Raw genomic sequence first — 24996 nt, forward strand, 5'->3', positions numbered from 1 at the left:
AAACCACCGGCTCTACCTCGCCAACACCTCCTCGACAATCCAGTCTCCCTTTCTGCCTCTACTCTGCCGAACCTTCCAAGCCCCCATCGGCCAAGGCGCAGCAGCAACACCAGCCGGTCCATGAACTTCCACGCTAACCCAGCAAACCCTCTTCTTCCCACCATCCAGCTCCTCAATCTTACCCACCGGCTTCCCCAGCTCAAGCAAAGGCGTGCCTTCAGCAAGCGCAGCAACCTGCTTCGCGCCCAAAGCCGTGAGCGGGTGCATGCGCGTCCGCGGCGTCCTCGCAGCAGTCCCGGCATCGGCGATGCTCGACGCCGCGGCTCGCGAGAGGTGGCTGTAAACGATGTACGCGGGCATCTCGGCGACGCTGCGGCGGGCGAGGACGGACGCTGCGTGCACGAAGACGGAGCGCTGCATCTCTTGCTGCTCGGGCGGAGCAGTGCGGTCGACCGAGTCTGTTGAGGGGAAAAGAGTCGTGTAGGGGACTTCGATTGCGCGGCGGGGTTTGCGGAGCGCTGAGGGGGCGGCGTTGGGGAGCAGGTCGTTGCGGATGGCAAGGTTGTCGATGAAGCCGGATGCGACGATTTGGTTGAGGAGCTTGCGCTCGCGCTCCGAGGGCAGGGCGACGGTCGGCTGCCATGAGAAGGCTTTGTTCTGTGCTGCAGAGCGCTGCGTGCTGCGGACGATGTTGTGCAGCTGAGCGCGGAGCTGTTGGACTTCTTGCATGGCCTTCTCGCGGAGGAAGAAGTCTGCGCAGAAGGTCGAGGCGGTCTGCTTCGAGAGTGCGTCTGCGTGTGCAGCAACGGCTGTGAGCATTTTGATGCTGTCGCTGCGGTCGTCCCATCGAGACAGAGTTGCTTGCGCGCGACCGTAGGCTTGGTGCCGCCTCTGAGCGGCAGTCTGAGCGGCAGATTCGGCCTGGCGAGCTGAAGCGCGCGACTCAGGGTCTGAGTCGTAGTCGCTATCTGCGTCTTCGTCCTTCGATCCGCTCGGGTTGAACTGAGCTTCTGGGATCATGAGGTCACCTACAGCCAGTGCCGCAACCGTGGCGATGGTCGGGGCAACAAGGTTGTTGCGCTGAGCAAGCAGAAGCATTTTGCCGAAGCGCGGGCTAACAGGATGCTTAATGAGCTCCCTACCAGTGTCTGTGATCCTGCCAGTCTTCGCATCAATGGCGCCCAAGTTTGACAGTAGCTTTTCCGCCGTGGCCAGTTGCGAGCGATCGGGAGGAGTGGGGAAGGGGAAGTTGACCACATGATCGATCTCCATTGCCTTCAGTTGCAGTACTGTCGACTCGAGGGGTGTTCGAAGGACTTCTGGAATGCTGTGTTCGGCGAAATAATTTTCGAATACAGCACTGCTGTAGAGGCGGTAGCAGTGGCCAGGCCCAGTACGACCCGCACGTCCAGAACGCTGTGATGCGCTGGCTTTAGATATCCAGTCAATCTCGAAGGTCTGCACGCCCGTTGAAGTGTCATATTTCTTTTCCTTGCTTCTGCCGCAGTCAAAGACGTAGCGGACACCGGGAATAGTGAGTGATGTCTCTGCAACATTCGTTGCAAGCACAATCATGCGGGATCCATCAGGCGGAGGCTGGAAAACACGCATCTGCTGAACGGTCGGCAAAGAAGCGTACAGGGGAAGGATGTGAGGCTTGAGGGCGCCTCGAGGGCCAGAGTCGTCTTCAACTTCGAACTCCGCATCTTCAGCATCATCGACACCTTCGAACTCAGCGTCGGAGTCATCGCTATCTTCGCCCTCCAGAGTGTCGTTGGGCTTGCGATGACTGCTTTCTTCCATATCTTCGAGCTCAAGGGGCATTTGATCTGCGCTTTCCTTCGCTTTCAGCATCTTACCGTATCCCGCGGTGTTACCACCCAGTGCATCCTTGAGCCGCTTCGCGACCGTCTCGATTTCATTTTGACCAGTTAGGAAAACAAGAATGCTACCGGGTGGTAGTTTCTTGTGCCCTCGTGAAACCTTTGTGACGGTCTCCGCGACGAAGTCCCGTTGCGTCTTGCGACTGAAATGTACGGTAACAGGGTATTGCCGGCCTTCTGCTTCAACAATCGGTGGGGCACCATTTCTGAACAATCGCTGGTTCTGCATGAAATCCGATACCCTCAAAGTTGCACTCATGATGACGAGCTTGAGTGGATAGTACTTCTCCGGTTCTTCCTTGCTCAGCTCGTCTCGAAGGTTGACAATCCTCGAGAGCATGCCAATGAGAATGTCGGTGTTCACGCTGCGCTCGTGTGCCTCGTCAATGACGATAGCGGAGTACTTTGACAGAATGAAGTCCTGCGAGATCTCGCGAAGAAGGATACCGTCCGTCATGAACTTCATCGCGGTTTCACGCGAAACTGTCGTGTCGTACCGTACTTGGTGACCGACGCGATTTTTGTACTCGTCGCCCATCTCCGTAGCCACGCGGTCAGCCACCGACACAGCCGCGACACGGCGAGGCTGTGTGACGCCAATCATGCCTCTGCCAAGCGATGGGTTGCCTGCGTCTTCGGTGGTGTTCTTGTTGCTGATCAAGGCGCCGTAACCGGACTCATACATCATTTGCGGGACCTGGGTGGTTTTTCCTGATCCGGTGGCACCGCAAACCACGACAACGGGGTTGTTGTGGATGGCCTCCATAATCTTCTGCTCTTCTTGTACAACAGGGAGCTCCATGCGCACTTTTTGAATTTCCTCAGAGCGGGGGATCGTGATAGCGCTCTTAGGACGAGCGGGAGCATCTGTGGGAATGCTCGCGAGAGCTTGTGCGACCGGGTCCGGCGACGGTGCTCTAGGCTTGAAGGCTGCTTTAATAACCTCATCCTGAAGGGGTGCCGTCGAAGGCTTGAACCCAAGAGCGTCATGTCGTTGTTCCGTCGCCCAAAGCTTGAACGCTGATGAGCGGGCCTTCTTCGCTGCATTCTTCCCTTCCTTGTCCTCACCGTCTTCGTCACTCTCATCTTCCTCCTCCTCCTCCTCCTCCTCCTCCTCCTCCTCCTCGCTATCTTCTTCCTCCGAACTCTCGTCATTGTCATCTTGAGAGTCTTCCTCAGGTTCAGAGTCGAAGCCTCTGAAGTCAGATTCCTTGCTGTCGCTGTGGCCTTCTGATGCACCTTCTGTTGCACCCTCCATTTCTTCATCTTCGTCTTCGGCAGTCTGTCTTGCTCGTGGGTCTTCCCTCTTTCTCCTCTTGCGCTTCTTAATTACCGGCCTGCCATCCTCGCCCATTTCCAGTGGTCTTTTGAGCCCACCCCCAAACAGTCCGCCCGATCCAACACCGTTTACCTTCGGTGCCACCACTGGCTGGTCAACTTGAGGAGCTTTCACCTCCGCGCCATCCCTAGAAGCATCGTCATCTTCATCCTCATCCACGTGCTCTGGTTCGTCCAAGGGCTCCTCCACGCTCTTCCTTCTCTCAAAGAGGATCGCGTCATGGTCTCCTCTAACGTCAATTCCCCTTTCCCGCTCCTTCAGGGCTCTCTGCAAGCCCTCTCTTTTGCTCTCACCAACGCGACCGAGCTTCTTCGCACTTTGCAGCAGACTTGTGTCGACCTGCTGAGCCGCGAGCTTCTTGATCAGTTCCTGGTTCTCCTCTTTCCTCAACTTTGTGTCGATGTAATGGTCTAGTCGCTTGCGCTTCTTGCTCGTAATTTTCGACTGCGGCTGCTGTGCGCGCAGCTCCTCTTGCAGCTTGCGCCGGCGTTCGTCCTTCTCGGCCGCTGTCTTGGGCAGAAGGACATCAGCGTTGGCATTTTCGTCCACCGCCGATGTTGGCTTCTGTTTCGCGAGGCGCTTGTGCTTGCGCTCTCGAGGCACAAATTTTGGAGGCATGGCGCCTTTGTGTGCAGTGCAACTGCGATTGTGGTATCTTCAATGTCGAGCTCGAGACGAAAATGTGAAGCTTTGCGATTTCCCCGCAAGCTTTCACATGCAGAGGTGGATCGGCGGACCGAACCTTGAACGTAGGGCTGGCTTCATCAGACATCGACCAGTACAGTATTGGATCTGCTGCTTTATTATTTGTGTTCATTACATCAGTCTCTTGCAAGGGGATTGGACGATCCTGGCCACCGAAATCACGCGGTTTTCGTGAAAGCTTACGAAATCTACCTACCCAGCGTCGCAAACCTGAGCTCACCCTCGATAAGATCCACGACTCTTGCCCTCTCCGCAATGGCTACTCCAGATACTCAGCCAACACCGTTCCCGGCTCCTACCAAATCGTCAGATGGCCTCGTCCTCGACAATCCTACAGCAGTGACCTGCACTTCCTTCTCCGACAAAATCCTCCTTACGGTCTCGCAGGCGGGCAAACTGGCACATTGGGTCCACGTCCCGCTCGCCACCACGAATGCCGACCCTATGAACCCCGGCATGTTTCACAACCACGATACAACTAACGAATTATTGCCGATGACCCATCTGACGGCAACGACGGTGTTGGGTGGCACCAAGCGGGATGACGAGATTGTGGGCCAGACACTAGCAACAACGATCGGTAGCGCAATTCTCATGAAGCAGCCGCAGGAAGAGCGCATGCTAGTGCTCGGGCTGGGCTTGACCGGGGCATCAGGGATGGGAAGGGAGGGGTTTGACGCAGTAGTTGGGCTGGTCCTGGAGTGTCTGTGAATTTGGTTTGTTGCCTCAGGCTCTCCAGATTTGATGCCTGAATCGCGCTTCGAAAGCTGATCGCGTCCTCCAAACGCGAACTTCAAGTGCGCATGGTGAGGTGCACACGCGACCATGTTCACGACGCAACATGCGTTGCAATTGCCACAGGATGGTGATTTCTGTAGTGAGTACCCAGATACTTCTAATTATGGGCCGCACTAACTCCAATCAGATATCGTGCTCTCGACGCCCAGCAGCTACAGCATTGCTCCAGCCAAAGATGCGCCTCTTCGATTCCTCAGTGTAGTCGACGTCGCCCAATTGCCGTTACATATACTTCTTGGACAGCAATACAATGTATCCACAAATGATGTTTCTGCACAACAATACCTTGAGCGTGTCCTTCTCGCCTGCCCTAAAGAGACAGAAGCATGGTGGAAGACGTTCCGGCCCGAGTCACCTCTGGGGATACTAGTAGCGGTAGAAGGCGAAGGACGGACAAGTAAGGATCTGCCGCAAATCACGGAGCTGTTGCTTGTCGCGTCTCAAGCTTCCACAATACATGGACAGAGGTTACCAACGCCCCCGGCATCTTCTCCGTTTGAACGCATCATCGGCGATACGAACGTTCCTGGCCAGCAATCGCTTCATGTCATTGCTTTGGCGATCTGCTCGGACTTCTTAGACTCTGTCAATCTCCCGTCACCGCCGCTGTCGCCTATTCCGGACAACGTAGATACGATACCGGCAACTTTTCTTCCACCTCTCATCCCTCAGCCGACGGAAACAATTCACGAGCCACCAACCAAGAAGCGGCGTACAGCGACCTCAACATTGGACGAAGCAACTGCTCGCCGTGCTGCAGCTCGTCGTGGAGGAGGTGAAAGCATCTCTGCAGCCGCTGCAGCGAAGCCTGTTGCCCATCAACGCCGCCCTTCTAGCAACACTCTTCAGACCCGCCCACTGTCCAGATCTCCCAGCATTTCGTCCTCGCGTCCAGGGAGTGTCCGTGGCAATCATCCGCTCGAGAAGCAACCTTCGACACTAAGCCGCGTGCAAAGCCTTTCCGCCCTACCGGCTGAACCATCGCCCGAGGACAGTGCAGCGGCAGCGACCGAGTCAAAGAACAAGGACACCATCGCCCGGGTCGTAATGGCTGGAATGCGCCTCTACGGTTTGTCTCAATCGACCCGCAAGCTTCTCCGAAACAAACAACGCACCGGCTCACAGTCTCCACTACCGCCAGAGGAGAACGCATCTCCGGAGGAGCTGGCAGCCGAACGTAAGAACGACGAAGAGTACAAAGCCGTTTACCATCAGGTCCACAAAGGCGTTTGCTTTGCGTTCAGATCGCACATGCACACGCTGCCGCTGCAGGGCTACACTGACGCGTTGCGCGAGACGGCGGACAAGTTGCTGGCGATGTTCTGCTCGGACCCGCTAGCACAAGGGTTGCTTGGTGGCGGTGAACAGAAGTTCACGCCGGGTGGCCGGAAGGCTTTTGGAAGTGCAAAGGTCGAGGAGGAGGGGAAGAGTCCCTTTGATGTTGCAAAGGGAGGCATGGGTAGGATGTGAGGAGCATGCTTGGCGATGCATCTAATGAAGCAGACTAACGAAGTAATGAAACCGACATGAGTAAGCAGATTGAGAGTGCTTTGTTTTGGGGCACTCGACAATTTTGTCAAATAGCAGTATTACCACAACCTTTGCATTCATGTAGATGGTCTTGTATTTCTTATACCTGCCGAACCTCATCCGAGCCGACGACCTTCTTTAGGTGTAAGGAAAGGGAATCGCTTTCTCAGTCATTGCGCTCGTGCCATCGTTGCCGGCAAAAAACTCAGAAATTTATCCATTGAGATTGACCTCTCACACGAAGGGCGAGCTCTCATGGCCTTTGCCGTCCTCAGAGCTCGTATCTTCGCTCGCCGTGATGAGAATGGGAGACAGCCTACTGAGCGGGCTCTCGCAAACGATATAGAAGTCCTCGAGAATCTTTCCTTGCTTCTGTGCCCATGCCATCCTTACTAGCACAGTAGTTGGAGGATTAGCCACTGAGAGCGGCCTTGTACGGACAGATGACTCATCCCATGCTCTATGCCCATACCTTCCTGGATAGTGATACAATTCGAGATTGGGCCTGTGAGAGCATTCTAGCAAGTGAAAGAAGAGTTGTGGAAACGTTCCCTGGCCGCCGTGCTCGTATACTCATTGGTCGATACCGGGATGAAGAGTGAGCCACTGAGAGCGAAGTGTGAACTCATCGGGGTCTCTTCAAACCTCAGGACTAATGTCTTCGCTATGAGAGTTACCAACGGACTTGGCCCCATTGAGAGAAGTCTTGCGAATGTTCAAGATAATTGAGGACATCCCCTGGCCTTTGAGGTAGTACCCTCGCGAGTGGTAACAGAAACGGTGGCCGAGCCATTGAGAACAGCCTTAAGAAATTGAAAGATAATGATGGTATCTCCTGGCCTCTGAGCTCATACCATCGCTACCAGTGATAAAATCGGGCGATGAACCACTGAGAGAAGCAGAATTCACATTCATGGGTATCAACAGCTACGAACATCCTATTCCACCAATCATCACCTACGTCTGGCGTCCTCGTGCGCGCGGACAGCCGCCGCAGCGCCGTTTGCACGGCCTGGCACGAACGGGTTGCCCCGTCCGCGCCCTCGCGGGCGATCTGCCTGCGGCAGCACATCCGCAAGCAGCGCCTCGCGGCCTGGCGCTGCGGCTCTTGGCGCATTATCCAGCGCCTGGTTCTCCTGAGGGCCGGGCCCCAGGACTTGGATCTCCTGCAACGGCTCTCGAGGCTCGTTGCGATGGCGCTGCAGCCGCGCCTCTTCTCCTTCCGGCATCTCGTTCTCGCCGTCCTCTTCGTCGTCGAACATCCAATCGCCTTCTGCGCGCGCAGCAGCCTCGATGTCCTGCCCATCCGCGTTACCTGGCCCGGCATCGGGGAAGGCGTCAAACAGACGCTGATCGCACTGGGTGCCCGGCGAGTTGAAATGGCGGTACGGGTTCCCAGGATCGACCCAGCCGCCGCACAGGTAGCAGAAATGGCCGCCGCACTGCACGCACGTCATGTGGTTGCAGCCCTCTGTCTTCTCCACAGGCGAAGTGCACTCTGGGCAGGATGTGGTGTTCTCAGCGATGAATTCGTACGAGGCCTTGTCTTCCGCCGAGAGCTCGTTAGGGTCACGCGGACGGCAGCGCTCGAACGAGCCGTGCCAGGATTTGAAGCAGACGCGGCAGAAGGCGAGCTTGCATTTCGGGTTCTCGCAGACGGCGAGGCGTTCGTCAGAGTCGGATGAGGGCTTCGAGGGATTTGGGGCTTGGGCGTCTGGCGACTCCGAGTCCGAGTCTGATTCGGGGTAGTCGTTCAGATCGGCTGGGATTGGTGGGAATTTGGCGTTGCGCGCTGGGTGTTGGCAATGCTCGCGTGGGCAATAGATGGTGTTCTTGTCGGATTCGAGGCGCTTCTTGCGCTTCATCTCAACGTAGCGACGAACTGTGGGCTCCTCCATGCCCATGGCAAGGAGCTCACGAGGGTGAAGTGGGCGTTGAGTCCTGCGAGCTCTCGGGCCTGGCAGATCTTTGCCGCATGATGGCTCGAGGCACTTCACAGCAGTGACGTTGCCCTCTTTGATAGCGTCGTTGAAGAAATCGTGAAGGCACTGCCGGCAAAAGACATGTCCGCAGCGTTCAAGTTGATAGCAAGATTCGCCGCTCTTCCGCTCGAGGCAGACGCCGCAGTCATAAGTACCAGCGTTGAAGATAGCAAGTTTTGCGGCCTTGTCGAAGTTGATGAGCGGTTGTTCGAGAGTATTGGGCAGCGTCAAGCATCCTGATGGACTCTGGTCGAGGTCGAAGCCGCGCTCGGCATCAACCTGCAAAAAGTCGATGTAGGCAAATATGATCTGGCACCGACCATAGTCGTCCCACAGATCAACGATCTGCTTTTCGAGCTCACGAAGCTTCGTCGCAGGCAGCCAGTCATGGTCTGTGGCGAGATGTGCAGTTGGCGGCTTTTCGCTCGGGTAACCATCGGGTAGGTCGATCTTCAACTTGAGTGCCGGTAAGTGCGACAAGTGAAGATCGCGTTCGATGTACGCAGCGGCTCCGTCGCCGTTCGCCACAGGTTCAGAAAGTGTTGGTGGTGGTACGAAACGGATAAGAAGTGGTGATGATGGCGAGACTGGCAAGTCGATGGATGCAGACTCGCAGCCTTGAACGATGATTTCAGGGAAGATGGAGGACAGACTTGTCAGCTCCTCTTCACGGATTTCACCCGCATCGATCATGTTTGCTGTGGCGTTCCGATGCCGAGTGAAGTCTGCGTGAATCCGTTGATTGTCGGGCTACGAGCCGAACATGGTCGATGACGGCAAACAATGAGCGTCAGGCGCTCGTCGTGGAGTAACCTTCAGCCGTGATATGTTTTCGTTTGTCTTCAAGAATGAGACACCGTCACTATTGTCGTCGCTCGAGTGTCGCAGAAAGGGAGATACCGCCGAAGCATTGCTGAGCAATATAGCGTGGCGTCGTGGCGAGGTCGGTGTTCTAGAAAGCGACGGGGACAGGGCAAAGTTCACTCCGGCATGGCAGCGGACCCAGAAGCCTGCGCCACTGGCTTCGGCTGTGATTCGCTTCGACCGCACCAGCAAGATTGCAAAGCTCGACAGCACAACATAGAGGTGTACAGGCCCATTCAGACGCCGACAACTCGGCGCAATCCTTCACCGACATGGATAGCCCGCCGCTGGCCTCACTTTCTCTTACCCACGTTCACTACGACCCCACCTCGAAAATCTCTCATGCATGCGCCTATCTTGCCCTGGTCCCACAGGCCCTCTGCATTACATATGCGACCCTCATATACTCGACGCGCGAGATGGAGGTCTTGCTCATGTTCGCGGGACAGATGGCATGCGAGGGACTGAACTGGGTGCTGAAGCGGTACATCAAAGAGGAGAGGCCGGCGCAGATGCTTGGGAAAGGATATGGAATGCCTAGCAGCCATGCCCAGTTCGTGGCTTTCTTCACTGTATATATTGGACTCTGGGTGGTCGTGAGACACGATCCATGGAAGGCGAACGAGAGCAAGACGCATGTTCCGACGCCAATGTGGCAGCGTGTCGGGCTGGCAATCGCGGCGATGGCTGGCGCCGCAGCTGTTGCGCAGAGCAGGATGTACGTTTCAAACCTCACTGTTGCAATGACACCCAGGGTGCTGACGAATACTCAGACATCTCAACTATCACACTCCGCGACAAGTCTATGCGGGCTTTGCTGTCGGCTCTCTTTGCGGAGTTGCCTGGTTCGTTGCGACTGCCATCGCGAGACATCTCGGACTGGTCGATTACCTGCTTGACTTTGGACCGATACGGTGGCTGAGGATGCGTGATCTCCTTGTCAATGAAGACATGGTTGATGCAGGTTGGGAACGTTGGGAAGCAAGACGCCTTCACAGGCGTGGCTTTACAGCAAACGGCAATGCCGCACTACACATGAAATCCAAGTAGATATGTTGATACTGATCACGTAAATCGTCGTGTTGACTCAAAGTTCTGTCTGTGTATGCTGAGCTCATCGTTGACCAACTCAGTACTGTCGAGTCTGTCACAATCACAGGACATGTCAGACGGGAGGCGACATCAAGCCCTGTGAGTATTGCCCTGCAAGCGTTCCCGTGATTTATGTTGGGCATAACATCTGCGAATCAAACGTACACCGATCCTGGCACAACTAGGGGATGTCTGCAAAAAGCCGTTACCTTGCCGCTGCAGGTCCCTGGTGAAACAGGCCCAGTCACTGCAGGTTTCCGCGCGTGCAGCGTAATGTCACAGCTCAAAATGCAAGCAATATCGCAATCCTTTGCAGATGGTACCAATTTCCTGTTTTCGGTGACACGCTGCTTGGATGCAGCTTCTTGACCGCACAGCGTAGTTTGACCAAGGGTACGAATGAGCAGATTGCTGGGCGGCATGGGCCTCGCGTGTGACTTTCGGGGCCGATCGGACTTCAGTTCCTGTCACAGACCAGTCTGCGATTGATATGAGCTGCACAATCACCACTATCCGAAGCTTTCGCAACATCGACAGAACGAAGCACTCGGCTACTCAAGCCACGCCAGCGCATGCCTTGGTAGCATGCTTTGATATCGGAGAGCGATTGAAAGCTGCCCATCGGTACATCGCAGGACCGCATTACCCCGAGAGCAAGAGCAAGAGCAAAGTATCTACACATTGACTCCGCGATTGTATGTTGCGCCGGAAGAGATGGTCGACTGCACCGGATGGGCTGCAGTCGAAGGATACGACACACTGCGTACCAGGCGAGTGTCGTCGTCGGCGAAGAGGAGGGCATATCGAGGACTACGCTGAGCGGATCGTAATCCTCCAAATTCCATATTGCGCTCCTTTAGACGTATACTTGGAGGAGAATACATCTACCATTCAAGGCAAGCATTCTCCCTTCGAAGTATTGTTCAGCGGGGTGTGTTCACGTCATCAGGGCATTCCTCGCGGTGTTGAACCACGAGGATAGCCACAGTCCATGCCTTTCCATGAATACGCCTCCATGGGGATCGTCCAGAGCGATCGCCTGGTCGACTTACAATCAGGCCCTTCGTAAAGTAAAAATCTCCTTGCTGTGACCTTGCAGCGGCACAATGCCTGCTTGAATGACCGCAAGGCCCGGCCTGGGTAGTCACACAGCGCGCGAGCATGCGGGCAGACCCCCTGAGGGCTCCTCCTTAGAACTCCCCACCCTGCGTAGAGGCCTTCCCGCCAGCGTACTATTGAATGTCTCGTTACTTCCGCTCGCAAGAGGTGGGAGGTCCCGCCGACGGGACGCGTGCCAAGAATTTGGTCTGGCGGGAGGTATAAATATTTTTCTTTCCTCGCCAACCTTCTCAAATCTTCTTCCCCATCAGCAATTGCAGCCAGGGCCAGCCACACCCCTTGGTCGCAGCTGGCATACAATTTTTGGAACCCCATCGGTTGGCTCTGCCTTCCACACATCTACTTTTTCATCAATCCATTGGCTTCAGCCAGTGCTTGGAGAAGAAGCTGTCGTATTCATGTAGTGTGTTCGTATCGTGCAGTACCTATTGTGATGTTGTTGTGTTCTTCTTGTCGTGTTTTCGGCGGCGTCGGGCGCGGTATGGGTCAGGTCGCCAGGCGTACGAGGGCACATAGGGCCACGTAGAGAGATGGCGGCATCATGGCGCTCCCACACTGGTGATTGTGACTGTAGCCTTGATGTTCGTGGTAAGCATTGTGCTTGACCTCGTCGTCGCCGCCGCCGCCGCCGCCGCCGTCGTCGCCGCGGGCGGCGCCCAGGTGTTGCGCCGGCTTCAGTCCCACGGGTTGCCAAAAGAGCTCCCTCACCTGTAACCATCCGGAGGACCTCAAAAGCGACAGGAGAATTCGCTAGTGCTCCCAAGAAGTCGTTACGATGATTTGGTTGTTCACCATGTTGACCTCCTCCTAATGTTTGGGCACCGAGCTGCAACGCACGCTGACAATCAAGGTCTCCCGAGTCTGACACCTTACTCAGCTCGGCCACACCACATCGACCACACGCCAGGAGGCTACCGTCAGGGCCCTATACCGTGCTCAACGAGCTCTTAAGATGAGCCGGCTCCCGTCACTCCTTACGAGCAACACCCATGAGACTCCCAGTCTCCATCGTCACCTAGCCTTTGAGGCGGCCCAGCACGAGTTGGAGAGAGCACGCGCCCACGACATCATTGCCAAACCCCGGAAGAGGCTTGAGCCTAGCAAGAGCATGGACGACGGGAGAATACTTCGCGCAACATTGGCGGCGAGCCTTTGGCTGGCAAGCACAACACCGACTTGATGGCCGAAGCTTGGGTCGCCACAGCCCACGATGTCGAGGTGGATGATTCTGCGAACACCATCGAGCATTGTGAACTCCTTGCGCTCTCGTAGAGAGATGTCAAAGTCCGATGGAAGGACGGTTTGAGCAGGGCGCCAATGCAGGAGCATCAATCTCTGACCGCTGCGTAAGATGGCATCGCTCGCTCGCCCGCTCGCAAGCACGGTACTATTCTGGCGAATGCGGCAAGGTCCATGCCTTCAGCCAGCAATCATAGACAGAAGGTGCCACTCGAACCACTCATCGAGGCAATTTCATTGAGCCTCAAGCGGCAAAGAACTGTTCGAGAACAGGCTCATAGAACACGGCACTGGTCACCATCCTCGAAATCGCCACCAGCGGTCTGCCTGCATGCCGGACTGAGCATGGGTAAACAGACTTTTCGGCACATCCTGGACAATTCCTTGCAAGCGGAAGACGACTCGGTCGTCAGTTAACGAGGCGGCCATTCTCGGAAACGTAGCGACGGTCGGTATCTCGGGACACCGATGGTTGTAAGAGGAAGGTTATGCTCGATGCTGCAATGATACCAATCTTCCAGGAGAAAGGTAGCCGCGAGGAGACCTGCGTCCGGCAGAACCCGTGTAACCCGGTGTGAACAACCTTGGAGACCATTCATTGCCGGCACAAGCTAGTTGATGCGGCGGCTTTCTCAGAGCCTGAGCAATTGCGTCTTCGAGCAATCGAATATTTCCATGCTCGCGAACAAGATCGCCAAAAGAATTACTCCGAGATGGCATGGGAGGGGTCCTTAGGCCATGCTTCCAGTAGCACCAGAGAGCTCCTTGATCACACTGATCGCATGATAATAATTTCCAGCGTCCGCGGCCTCCAGTGGGGTATCCTAGTTCCCATAGAAAGAATCCAGAGTCTCCAGCATTTCAGCCTCATATTGTCGTTCAATCGGATATGAACAAACATTCGTACGAAGACAGCCACTGTGATTCTTCACCATTCAACGACCTCCAAACGGCGTATTTGGAGGACCAGGAACTAGATGCTTCAATGGCGTGATGGCGCTAGGAAATCCATGTCCAGCAGGAAGGGCACAGTCTCCGTCCAAATGACTGCCTGCAAACTGGCCGATTATCACTAGACCTTCGCCAGACCACCCAGTCCCAGCCGGAAGACACGGTGTACCCCTATACAGTCGAGAAACCGACACAAGAGCTTCGTGAACCAGGTTTGAGGCTGTCAATCTACTGAGACCCTCTCTGACTCGGCCGTGCCGAATTTGCGCTGCCGCCGACAACGTTCGTGAAAGTTTGTTATCTGAGTGCGACATTCGCTATCCTCCTCTTGGGTCAGATGGTGTGCCGATGGAGGCGAACATCTGCGGTAGCGAAGCGATTGTGGCGACTATTGGTGGTAATCTCCACAGGCAAACACCTTTGGAAACGCCAGAGCCGGTGGCGATTACAGTACGCATTCCCGCCTACAGTCTGGAGTATTGTTGCTCCACATGACAGATACGGTTGATAGACCCGGCGTCCAGTCACGGGCTGTTGGCGCAGTGTGAGAGATGGTGGAGCGCACTGCAATCTTTTCGAGCATCCTCCTTCGTGGCCCTCGGATCCCAATCTTCACCTCCAGATCATACGGTGAATCGAGGAGTCGTCCAGACGCGAACCACACTAGGTTGCGGAGGGTAGTCGCTTGTAAGTGTCCGCCCCCACCTTCTCGCTCTGGCATCTTGCTTGACTTTGTGGTTTTGGTCAAGACGCAGATCTGGTGAACCTGTGGCTAATGTTGAGTGTCGCTCGACGCAGAGCGCGTCAGCTGTAAGTCTATGAACCAGGTACGGGTTCAAAGTGTCGGAAAGGATTCGGCCTTCTCTTCGAAAGGGTTGAGAGCCTTATGATGCCCTGATGTTGTTGAGCCATCGGTCGCGCCATCGGGACCCGCTTGTTCGCCGGCCGGAAACAACCCTTGGTCATGGGCCGACTGCTGTTCAAGACGTGTCGTTGAGATTGAAGACCTACGACTCTGGTGCGTTGAACTGCTTCTATGTCAGCGTCAGCGCTAGCGCCGTGCCTTCAGGTCAGTGGACGGCTGCCGGGTAGCGTAGCCGTCAATAACAGCATAGGATCTGTCCGGCTGCTCATTTGGGACAACGGAGCATTGTCATGCGTCCTTCAGCACCCTCATGCTTGTGTCGTAGGTCGATGCCGTCCGGCCTACCTGGTTGATCTCGGTGCACGCATCCGCTTGGCGCGAGCCGCGAAGAGGCCGTGTCGTAACCCAGTCGACTGTCGATCCAGGCTTCATTGTTCACTGTTCGGCTATGCTTGATGGCCATGCTGCTATCGACCAGGTGGCCTGCTGTGCCGGTGGGATGATGAGGGGATGGAGAGTGTGGCGGTGACGGGCGAAAGGCGCAGGTGAAGTCGGAAATTGGAAGCGGAGGCAACGCGTGGGGGCTGCCGGCAGTCATCACAGGTCCCCCCTCTTCGCCGACTCCCAGATCACCAACACATGCGTTCCATCACGAGAACCTGCTCATCAACTGTAGAACACCCTCGCGCCCGAAGCAATGCAATCTCGCGGTTCAGAGCTGGACACGGAACAGGTCATGGACACGCGAGCAAGCACCGAGGGCGGCGATTCAGTGGCTTCGCTATCGATCGCCGCGTCGAACGCGAGTGACTGCATGCCACAGCCAGATGACGGTGCAGCGCTCAAGTTCGGCATAGCATCGACTTCTAGCACTTTGACGCCGCCCTACTAAACATTGTCACGCCCAGTCAAACTCCACAACATTCAAGTACCCCTTGTACCCCTTGCTTGTCGGTCCTGACCTCGGCGGGGGCTCTGCTGCCAACTTCTTGTTCTTGACGAGAAAGGCACAAACTCTTGCGTTGCGGAGCGGACAGCCTCAGACTGGTCAAAACGCTCGGATCTTGCCCAACACTGTCCATTCTTACACCACCGAAGCGCATCAACCTGGGCATGTGGCCATGGCAATCAACATAATCCTCGCGTTCGTAATGCTCTGAGCAAGAGGGATCTGGTCTTGGGCAACAGGTCCGGGGCAGAAAGTGATGGACTAAGGCAGTTCGGCCTGACAGAAAAAGGTTTGGAGAAGATGTTACACCGTTTCTCGTCACAATACTTCAGAAGAAGGGCAACCGACATCGCCACATGATTGCATTACTGAGAGTTTCTAGTGAGCACATAGCCCGCAGAAACTTTCCTCGCCGACAGGGAAAAGACTCAAAGTACCTGCACTTGAAAGATAACTCCCTTGCAAACCCAACCCACAAAGCAAAATCGAACATATCAGAAAAACATCGGTCTCAGCCTCGCAGCCCCAGCAGCGCTCGTATGAGTAGCCACCTCAGTCTTGGTCACCCAAGAAGTAGGCAACGCAGTCACATGAGAAAGTGACCCTAGAACTGCTTTCACAGCTTCTTCGGTAAGGATCCCCGGCATTCTGGTAAAAGACGTGCTTGCATTCGATGTTGTCGAGCTGCTCGCGGAAGAATTTGCGCTGCTGCTCGGCTGCGCAGTCTCGCAGCTCACGCCCTCCTGGTTCACGTACTTGCCGCCGCCGAAATGCTTGACGCTGTCGTAGTGACAGTATACTGAGGGTGTCGGAGTTGGTTTCGGGGAGGGGCTGCTTTCCTGGACAACGTAGAGCCATGGCGTGCCAACGTCTTGGCCAGTAGGCATGGGGGCATTCGGCGGATTACCGAGCATGGGACCGTCTGGGGCCGCTTCGAATATTATCGTGTCGTCATATGCCTTGTTGCCAGATTGGCCTTGTCTCAAAGTCGTGTCGGCGATCGAAGCATACAGTGTCGTGGTGGCGGTGCCCGTTGGGACGGAGGATGAATATGCTGGCTGGGGCATTGATGACGTGCTGACAGTGTATATTGGTGTAGATGACATCGGAAGAGAGCCCCCAGTCTGCCATCCCGCGGACGCATTAGTCGGAACTGGAGTCGCCGCGAATGTTGTTGCTGTTGGACTACTCGAGGTAATAAATCCGGCCGTCGACATGAAAGACGCCACTGTGCTTACTTGTCTCAAGTCTGCGGCATTTGGATTAACGACCGCAGAGTCGAATTCCTCGTCTGACAGAGTGGTCCAGCTGGCCATGCTTGGATCGCTCCAGACCTGAGAATACTGAGCCAAGTCTAGGCCAACTGTCGAAGATGTGGTGCGCTTGACATGTAAGCCGTTCCGAGTGGTGAGCTTATGGCGGTCCATAATAGAAGGATTGCTTGCTATGGCACCATCAGCAGTGCTCAAACACCAGAGAGCAAATCGTAGTTTGGCCATTGTGAGTTGACTGTTTTTCAGTGGTAAGATTGAGTTGTGGAGGGTACTGCTGATTTTGCCTCAACTGTTGCTTGAACCCTCGGTGGTATCAATTTTGCGCTTGAGAGTGAGTATCGAGCAGTGTCGTCAACGGAAACAGCAAGCCCTTTATATAGTCGCAGATGGATCCAATGGTAGAAAGGTCGTTCGGTTTCCAATTAGAGCGTGAGCATGCTTCCCTCCTTCTCAGAAGGGGAAGAACTTGGTAGAATCTTGTATTGGAACGTCATGCCAATGGTGGAAGCGTGAGCGAACGTCGCAATCATTCTCGCCTCCTACAGTCGGCACTGGAAGTCCATGGATCCTTTCTCCGCAGCCAAAGCTATCACTTGCCACATCGACCGTGATGGAGCTGCGCAGGACAGGCACGTAGCTACAGCGATAGGTTGTTCTCATGGGTGCAACTGGGAAATGCTCAGTACAGATTTTTCTGTATGTCACTATAGGGAAGCCACCGTGTTCTCAGCTGCAACAGCAAAAACCTGGATCACGGACAAGACCAAGAACGTGACGAAATCAATGCTCGAAAAGATACCCTCTTAGAGAGACTGACGTGCGATTTTCATTCGGGGCGTGAGAGACCCACGCCAAAGGTTCAGGCTCCGTCCAGGCACAAAGAAGAGCAAATCACATGAGAAGCCAAGTAGGAGAACATCGAAGGAGCGTTAACAGCCCAAACCATCGTGCTGTGACGGAACATTGACCTCGCAGATAAGCGAAACCGATACGGACTGTGTACGGGTACCCTCAACCAAGCTGTCGGCTCGCTATCACAAATTCATAAAGCTGTTAAGGAGTTGTTGTGGAGTTGCAGCTCGCTTCGAGCTCTCATAACATGCTCTGGTATAGCCATCCATTGTGGAGTCGTAGCTCGGGTGCGAGGTACGAGCGGACCCGAGAGATGCCGCCGCGGAGCCGGCACCATTCCTCCTATTATGAGCCAGGAACGGCAGACAAACACACATGCCACCATCGTGCTCGCATCCAAATTGTAATAATGTTCACTCGGGGCTTCTGAGACGGTAGGTACCTTAGCGATCATCAACGAACTGGCTGATCCTTGAGAAAGAAGCGTCGGGTCGGGTCGGCGCGGCAGATCCTCCTTGACAGGTCTTCTCCGAGAAACGTCCTCCACCGGTGTTCTGTGTCTGTCGCACAACGCTCATCGTCCCTTTCGACGTCTGTTCATGGCTACAAGTCAGGAAATTTCTTGAGATCCATCGACCTGTGTCTTGCCAACGACCATTCTTCCAGCTTGCTGAGTTTCTTGCGCGACGAGGTTGTCGAAAGCTTTACTGACTGTTTGATGCAGCCTGCCGGATCGACGTGCCGTGCCCTTGGCAGAGCCTGTAACCCCATGCTCCGTATTTAGACGCTTGTGCCATAGCGCACATGCCAGTTGCCGGGTGGATACTAGTAGCACAGGACTGTCGTATCCCAATTCAATGCATCCGGTCCGTTGCGGAGAAATGGATGTCCACTCCAACCACGTGCATTACCTCACTGCTCTCGGGACATGCTAGATCCATCGCGGCGACATATGACTCCTGTAACGCGAAAGCCTTCGATAGAATCAGGCTCGCCAAATCGCGATCACTTGGCTACTATTGATCATATCGTTTCCAGACCCTCGGCTCGGTCTCCGAGCTGCTAAGGATCGAACAAGGGAGGGTAGATACAGCCAGCCGTTACCTGAACACAGCGCTTGGCCATCCGACGCCTATAGGTACGTGCTGCATATCGAGCCAACGTTTGCCAGCACGCGAGTAACTATGTTGCCCTAAATCCCCATACGAGGTTGCCCAAAGCAGATCCACCTCCAGCTATTGCCCCTTTCCTAAATCGACGCCGAGAACCTGCGGCGGAGACTGGAGTTGAACGAGGCTATGTGCCAATGTATAAAGGTAGGCTCCTTGCGCAGTCAGACACCAGCAGATCATCGCATTCAAACGCTCCAACGTTCACCAACAGCTTCTTCACGCTCTCTTTCAACGTTCTCTTACACTCTTTAATATCACACTCGTTTGTATCACGCTCGTTTCGTCCAACTCAATCACCATGAAGACTTTCACCTCCTTCTTCGCTGTGGCTGCCGCTGGGGCTGCCTTCGCTGCACCTGCTGCTTACCAGAGCCAGCAGAGCTACGGTGTCGACCACTTCGTCAAGGTCAGTCTATGGTAGTGGTCGAGATATGTTTCACTCTTTACTGATTTTGGTCCAGTTCGACAATGTTCCTGCCGGCTTGATCGATGGCGCTCCCATCCGTGGCCTCAACGAGCTTGGCTCTCATGAAGGCCTCTACTACTCCAACATGGGTGTCATCTCTGCGACGCCTCTCCTCGCTGGCCTCAACGCCCAATCTCGCCCCAACGTTCTCGCCTACGACGTCCTCGCTGATCTCCAAGGCAAGCAAGAGGTAAGCAATAGCGTATCTGGTACCCATCCCGTATCATTGCTAACATCGCCTTTAGCTTCGCACCGACTATGACGACAGCACCACCTCGAGCTTCGACTTCAAGTCCTTCTACTTTGGCTGCGTCGTCTCCACCCAAGAGACCCTCATCTCGGTTCCCCTCTCCTGCTCCATGGACATCAAGGGCTACCGCAACGGCAAGCAGGTCGCGTCTCAGACCGCACGCTTCCAGAAGCCCCTGCTCGAGCTCGCTGCCGACATGACCAAGGTGGAGCTCAACGCCGACTTCTGCGACGTTGACAGCGTCACTTTTGACACCAACGGCCTGGTCGAGTCGGTGCTTCTTGCTGCACTGATGGACAACTTCCACTACATCACCAAAAGCAGCAAGTAAACGGTTGGCGCGGCTTATGGATGGGTTTTGAGATGGCAGAAGGGTTTGGATAGCAATTGTGGCTTGGTGTATTTGGTGGCTTATTTTACCCTTTTCTTCTTCTCTTTACGAGACTTTCGGTAGACTTCATGATATACGGATCTTTCTCTTCTGTTTGCTGTAATGTTTCCCTATGGGTCCTGCATAAACTCTAAATGTTCATTGATCAGTTTAGCCCTAACAAGAAATTTGGCAACAGTGAGATTCGGACTGCGAATCACCCCTTTTCACCATTCCATTGATCGGAGAAAAGTTCTTGTGACTGGTAGTAGACTATCGTGAGCTTACAGGATGGAATAGATGGCGTTATTGTGAACATCAACATTGATGGTCGGTTCAATCAAATGCTGCCGGAGCTTCACCAAGACGTCACCAAGGGTCCGAGCACCCAGACGCCGAGCTGGTGGCAGCCTCCCCCGGCCTCGCTGGCGCGGCTGGAGGTTGCGATGTGCAGCCGCTCGCATAACGTATAACGCATCTTCACACCCTGCACCACCACGAAACCCCTCGCAGCCGTCGATCAGCGTATCTCGTCGGTGACTTTGTGCTTTTCCAGTGTCGCGTACAGCGAGTGTCTTTGCGCCGCGCCACGCCCAGGGAAACGTGTTGCGCCGCTGCCTCCTGATGCTAGCAGACAGCAAGCATCATGTCTGAAAGCAACGACCCCAGTATGTTCCGCCTCAACGCCAACCGGATCGCGCGGTCTGCTAACACGATACCAGATCCTGCCATCTTAAACCTCTCTCCTGAGGAGAAACGCGCGTTTGCCTACCTGTTCAACCAAGCCGACACCGACCAGCTGGGCGTCGTCACCGGCGAGCGCGCCGTCCCCTTCTTCGAACGCACCACCCTCGACCCGCAAGTCCTCGGAGAAATATGGCAGATCGCAGACACTGAGAACCGCGGCCTGCTTACCAAGCCCGGTTTCTGCATCGTGCTGCGCTTGATCGGTCACTACCAAGCTGGCAGAGACCCAACCACGGAGCTTGCTTTCCAGCCCGGCCCTATACCGAAGTTCGATGGCATACAAATCCCGGGAATGGGGCAAGGCTCGGCAAGCCCATCGCAGGGCACGGCGCCGCCGGGAGCGCTGCAGCCGCAATTGAGCGGACAGGCGCCGATACGCGTCCCGCCTTTGGATCCGCAGAAGGTACAGCAGTACTCCGGGCTGTTTGAGAAGTCTGGCGCGCAGAACGGACAATTGGATGCTGGTACCGCAAAGGCGATCTTTGAAAAGTCTGGGTTGCCGAATGAGACACTGGGTCGCATTTGGATGCTGTCTGATAGGGAGCAGCGGGGTGCTCTGGACCAGACGGAGTTCATCGTCGCCATGCATCTTCTCACCAGCATGAAGACGCGATCCATGACCGCTTTGCCGAACACTCTTCCAGCTGCTTTCTATCAAGCTGCCGCTAGACGCGGTGCGCCGCCCCCTCCTGGCAGTCGGCAGGCACCTGGCGCGGCTGGCATCCCAAGGCAGTTTTCAGGAGGAGCCGTCGGAGTTCCGCCTAGGACGCAGAGCCCGCTCGCAAGGCCTCCTACATACGGCACGCCGCCACCGATGTCAGCACAGACTACAGGACCGCAGTGGCTTATTACGCCGCAAGAGAAGGCCAAATACGACCAGTTCTTCGGCACAATTGATACACAGAACAAGGGCATTGTCAGTGGTGAGCAAGCTGTCCGCTTTTTCAGTGACTCGGGCTTGCCTGAGGATACTCTTGCCTCGGTTTGGGATCTTGCCGACATCAACAGCGAAGGACAGCTCACGAAAGACGAATTTGCGGTTGCTATGTATCTCATCCGCCAGCAGAGAATGCCGAACGCTGCGCCTCTACCGGCGTTTTTGCCGCCTGCATTGGTTCCGCCTAGTATGCGGAAGCAGAACTTGCAGCAGCAGACAGAACAGACAACAGCCCCAGCCTTCGACAATGCCAACAACACTTCCAACATGCCTAAGTCAGCAGCCGACGATCTTTTCGGTCTCGACGACATGACATCTTCTCAACAGTCACAGCCTGCTCTGCAGCCTCAGAGCACCGGAGCATCCGCCACCAGAGACCCTTTCAACCCTGCCTCGCCCAGCAGCCCACAGCAGCGTTTCCAGCCGCCGCCTCCGCAACCACAGCCCAACACTCACTTCAAGCCGTTCATGCCGACGTCAGCATTCGGAGCAAGCCTTGCTCACCAGAACACTGGAGGTTCAGCTACCTCGTCTCAAGGCCCTGCTGGCAGCGGGTTCTTGCCGCCACAGCCGCAGCAGCAGCCACAGCCTAGATCTGCGCAACTGTCGGGTATGGATGATCTGCTTGGAGAAGATGAGACCACCGCAGACGAAAGCAGCAAGATCACCAGCGACACCACAGAACTAGCAAACATGAGCAGTCAGATCGGAAACCTCAGAAACCAAATGGAGCAGACGCAGGGTAAGAAGTCAACCACACAAGCTGAGCTCAGCGCTACCGCCGCTCAGAAGAAGGATTTGGAGACCAGGCTGCAGCAATTCAGAGCACAGTACGAGCAAGAGGTTCGGACCGTCAAGGACCTGGAGCAGCAATTGACTGCTTCTCGGGAATCAACCAAGAAGATGAATCAAGAGCTCGCGATGCTCGAGGGTACTTACCAGGATCTGAGCACGCAACACCAGACTGTCTTCCAAGCCCTGCAGGCCGACCAAGCGGAGAACGCAAACCTGAAGCAGCGTATTGGCCAGCTCAATGCTGAGATTGCACGACTGAAGCCCGAGCTGGAGAAGGCGAAGATGGACGCGCGACAGCAAAAGGGAATGGTGAGCATCAATAAGAAGCAGCTGGCCACTAACGAGGGCGAGCGCGACCGCCTGCAGAGCGAGAAGGCCGAGGTCGAGCGTGAGGCCGCCGCTAGCCCTCCGCCTGCTGAGGCTCCTGCGTCAACCAGAGAGGTCACCAGCCCAGCTCCCAGCACGCTTAGCGCCACCAACCCGTTCGCTAGGATGGCTTCACCAGATGCTACGGCCCAGCGCTCCGTCAGCCCACCAACTGCTACGTCTGGCGCGCAGACGCCCAGTGCCTTTGACCAGCTCTTTGGACCGTCCTTTGCACAGTCTGGTAGCCGCAGTGGTACTCCTCCCGCTACGAGCTTTGGTAGCCGTGCAGCACCCGTCGCAGCAGGCGTTGCCGGTGCAGCAGGCGCAGCAGGTGTCGCGGCCGCTGTTGCACCACACGTCGCTGGCTCCGTTTCTTCTGAGGGCAGGTCGACGCCTTCTGTGACGCCACCGCCAATGAGCGATGCGACACGGGAGGCTCCTGATGCCGACGAGCCTCCTCCGCCTCCCGAGAGCCGCCAATTTACTCCCACTGAGCTGCCAATTGGCGGCCTTCGCCCTTCAGGTGAAAGTGAGGTTGGCTCAACCGCGGTCATCCCGCCTGCAAGCCGTGCCGGTGGCGCAGAAACCCCGAGAGACGTTGGCACCTCCGGTGTTGCCAGTCCGGACGAGGTAAGCGAACACATGCCTGGTGGCTTCCCTGAGCCACAAGAGCCTACTTCGCAGGCCACCGAGGCAGAAACTGTTCCTGGCGCTTTCCCTACCGAGCATGCTCAGCCGAGCATTGCAGCGCAGGAGATGTCAGGCCCTTCGACTACGACTGCGACACCATCTACCGCCCCAACGAATGGGAAAGACGATTTTGACTCCGCGTTTGCCGGGTTCGATAAAGCGGAACAGTCGACATCATCTGGCGACCCTTTTGCCACAGCACCGGCTGAGGGCTCCAAGCCGCAGGGACGAGGCTTCAGCTCTGAGTTTCCTCCGATCCAGAACTTGGACGAAGACGAAAGTGATAGCGATGATGATTCTGACGATGGCTTCGGCGACAACTTTACCGCTGCTTCGCCCGCGAAACAGAATGGCGCTGCGGCGGCGCCAGCGGGCGAGGACAAGCCGACTTCGCCAGCTGTTGCATCCGGTGACGACTTGGCCACAGCAAGGCCGGAATTTGTTTCCAACGAGTCAACTGCCAGCAACCTGCCCTCCGCTAGTGATGCGCCTTCGCCGCCAACTTACGAGGAGAGTGGCGAGAAGACTGACGGTGCCAGCGGCGAACGATCGAGCTCCAACCAATTTCCGCCTCAGTTCGGCGGCCTGCTTCCTGCCAGAGATGATCCAAAATCGCCGCCCGCTCCTGCCGGCGAGCAGCCCGTTCCCTCAGAGGCTGAGAAGAGCCTGCAAACGCCACAGACATCTCTCTTCCCTCCCACGGCCGGTACTCCCGCCAGCACTACCGGTACTGAGTTCCATGATGCTCACAGCCGGCCCGTAAGCAGCGTCCCTGAAGGTGTCTCTGGCCCTTCTACGCTCCAGACGACTGCCGCGCCAGCCCAGAAGGACGCCTTCGACGAGTTCGATGAGTTCGATGACCTTGCTGAGGCGAAGGAGGCCGACAAGAGCGGCTCTGACGCCGACTTCGGCTTCGGCAACCACTCTCGTGACGCCTCCGAGTTCAACGCCGCTTTCGACTCGCCCGCAGCCAGCATGTCCACCACCATCGCGGACTCGCAGCAAGCCTCCAGGCAGCTTGGCGACAGCAACGGCTTCGGTTTTGGCTCTAGCACTTCCGCCGCAGGCACCGGAAGCAGCCAGCAGAACTCGTCTCATGACTGGGACGCCATTTTCTCTGGCCTCGATAACTCCGCGACGGGCAACATCGACACTTCTTTTGGCGGAGCCTCGAACAGCAATGACCCGTGGGAGACCAATGGCGCTGCCGCTCCCCAGCCCACATCGCCCCAGTCTACCGTGACCGCTAAGCCGCCCGCGCCCGCTTCTGGTGGCGCAATCACGCCCGGGGATGAGCACGACGACCCTATTCTCAAGAGGCTGACAGGCATGGGGTACAACCGCGCGCAGGCGCTCAGTGCGTTGGAGAGGTTCGATTATGATATTAACAAAGTGAGCTCGCCCGCGAAGTATCCTGACGACTAAGAATTGCAAGCTAACTATCGTCCAGGCTGTGGATCATTTGACCTCACAGTAAATTTGCAGAAGTATGGCATGAAGCATGGCGATTCGATGGAATTGCCTTGAGACGAGACGAGATTCGGTTTCTATGTACAGTGTCGCGACCGTCATTTGTGGGCTCATGGAAGGTCGCTTGGAAGGAATCTTGTCCGTAGCGTAATGTATTTAAGATGGAATAACAATTTGTCAACAGCCACCATGACGACCTTAAGACCGAACACTGGCGTGAAGTTCGAAACAAATGCAACGACACAGGTGTCCAGTGAGCCATCTCAGCCATGGAATCAATTGTCGACAATC

At 55.8% G+C, this 24996-nt stretch overlaps 7 protein-coding genes across 7 annotated transcripts; 5 read left to right on the plus strand and 2 right to left on the minus strand.

Moving 5' to 3' along the window:
* Window positions 1-12: 12 nt before the first annotated feature.
* Window positions 13-3840, minus strand: WHR41_06902 (uncharacterized protein; the record flags this gene model as incomplete). Its single annotated transcript, XM_069375507.1, has 1 exon — window positions 13-3840. The coding sequence occupies one exon, from the start codon at window positions 3838-3840 to the stop codon at window positions 13-15; it is 3828 nt and encodes a 1275-aa protein (XP_069227791.1).
* A 342-nt stretch (window positions 3841-4182) lies between these two features.
* WHR41_06903 (uncharacterized protein) lies at window positions 4183-4638 on the plus strand (the record flags this gene model as incomplete). Its single annotated transcript, XM_069375508.1, has 1 exon — window positions 4183-4638. One exon carries the CDS (start codon window positions 4183-4185, stop codon window positions 4636-4638), a length of 456 nt encoding a protein of 151 aa, XP_069227790.1.
* Window positions 4639-4752: 114 nt separating this feature from the next.
* On the plus strand, window positions 4753-6366 carry WHR41_06904 (uncharacterized protein; the record flags this gene model as incomplete). The annotated part of the gene is made up of 2 exons (XM_069375509.1): window positions 4753-4804; window positions 4853-6366. The coding sequence occupies 2 exons, from the start codon at window positions 4753-4755 to the stop codon at window positions 6193-6195; spliced, it is 1395 nt and encodes a 464-aa protein (XP_069227793.1). The 3' UTR covers window positions 6196-6366.
* An 842-nt stretch (window positions 6367-7208) lies between these two features.
* Window positions 7209-8930, minus strand: WHR41_06905 (uncharacterized protein; the record flags this gene model as incomplete). The annotated part of the gene is made up of 1 exon (XM_069375510.1): window positions 7209-8930. The coding sequence occupies one exon, from the start codon at window positions 8928-8930 to the stop codon at window positions 7209-7211; it is 1722 nt and encodes a 573-aa protein (XP_069227792.1).
* Window positions 8931-9298: 368 nt separating this feature from the next.
* Window positions 9299-10193, plus strand: WHR41_06906 (uncharacterized protein). Its single transcript, XM_069375511.1, has 2 exons — window positions 9299-9819; window positions 9875-10193. The coding sequence occupies exons 1-2, from the start codon at window positions 9374-9376 to the stop codon at window positions 10149-10151; spliced, it is 723 nt and encodes a 240-aa protein (XP_069227795.1). The 5' UTR covers window positions 9299-9373; the 3' UTR covers window positions 10152-10193.
* An 8521-nt stretch (window positions 10194-18714) lies between these two features.
* On the plus strand, window positions 18715-19681 carry WHR41_06907 (uncharacterized protein). Its single transcript, XM_069375512.1, has 3 exons — window positions 18715-19020; window positions 19076-19270; window positions 19326-19681. Exons 1-3 carry the CDS (start codon window positions 18913-18915, stop codon window positions 19659-19661), a joined length of 639 nt encoding a protein of 212 aa, XP_069227794.1. The 5' UTR covers window positions 18715-18912; the 3' UTR covers window positions 19662-19681.
* Window positions 19682-20179: 498 nt separating this feature from the next.
* On the plus strand, window positions 20180-24892 carry WHR41_06908 (uncharacterized protein). The gene is made up of 3 exons (XM_069375513.1): window positions 20180-20368; window positions 20423-24627; window positions 24686-24892. The coding sequence occupies exons 1-3, from the start codon at window positions 20347-20349 to the stop codon at window positions 24710-24712; spliced, it is 4254 nt and encodes a 1417-aa protein (XP_069227797.1). The 5' UTR covers window positions 20180-20346; the 3' UTR covers window positions 24713-24892.
* The last annotated feature ends 104 nt before the right edge of the window (window positions 24893-24996 follow it).

This window comes from Cladosporium halotolerans, assembly GCF_011745625.1.
Source record: "Cladosporium halotolerans strain TM138-S3 chromosome Unknown Sca24, whole genome shotgun sequence".
Classification (NCBI taxonomy): domain Eukaryota; kingdom Fungi; phylum Ascomycota; class Dothideomycetes; order Cladosporiales; family Cladosporiaceae; genus Cladosporium; species Cladosporium halotolerans.

Excerpts from the sequence above, each read along its gene's own strand:
- WHR41_06906 (XM_069375511.1), top strand. The coding sequence starts at position 9,374 with ATGGATAGCCCGCCGCTGGCCTCACTTTCTCTTACCCACGTTCACTAC. Across the intron at positions 9,820-9,874 it reads GCTGTTGCGCAGAGCAGGAT|ACATCTCAACTATCACACTC; the intron begins GTACGTTTCAAA and ends ACGAATACTCAG.
- WHR41_06907 (XM_069375512.1), top strand. The coding sequence starts at position 18,913 with ATGAAGACTTTCACCTCCTTCTTCGCTGTGGCTGCCGCTGGGGCTGCC. Across the intron at positions 19,021-19,075 it reads GTGTCGACCACTTCGTCAAG|TTCGACAATGTTCCTGCCGG; the intron begins GTCAGTCTATGG and ends ATTTTGGTCCAG. Across the intron at positions 19,271-19,325 it reads ATCTCCAAGGCAAGCAAGAG|CTTCGCACCGACTATGACGA; the intron begins GTAAGCAATAGC and ends CATCGCCTTTAG.
- WHR41_06908 (XM_069375513.1), top strand. The coding sequence starts at position 20,347 with ATGTCTGAAAGCAACGACCCCA. Across the intron at positions 20,369-20,422 it reads GTCTGAAAGCAACGACCCCA|ATCCTGCCATCTTAAACCTC; the intron begins GTATGTTCCGCC and ends ACACGATACCAG. Across the intron at positions 24,628-24,685 it reads TCGATTATGATATTAACAAA|GCTGTGGATCATTTGACCTC; the intron begins GTGAGCTCGCCC and ends ACTATCGTCCAG.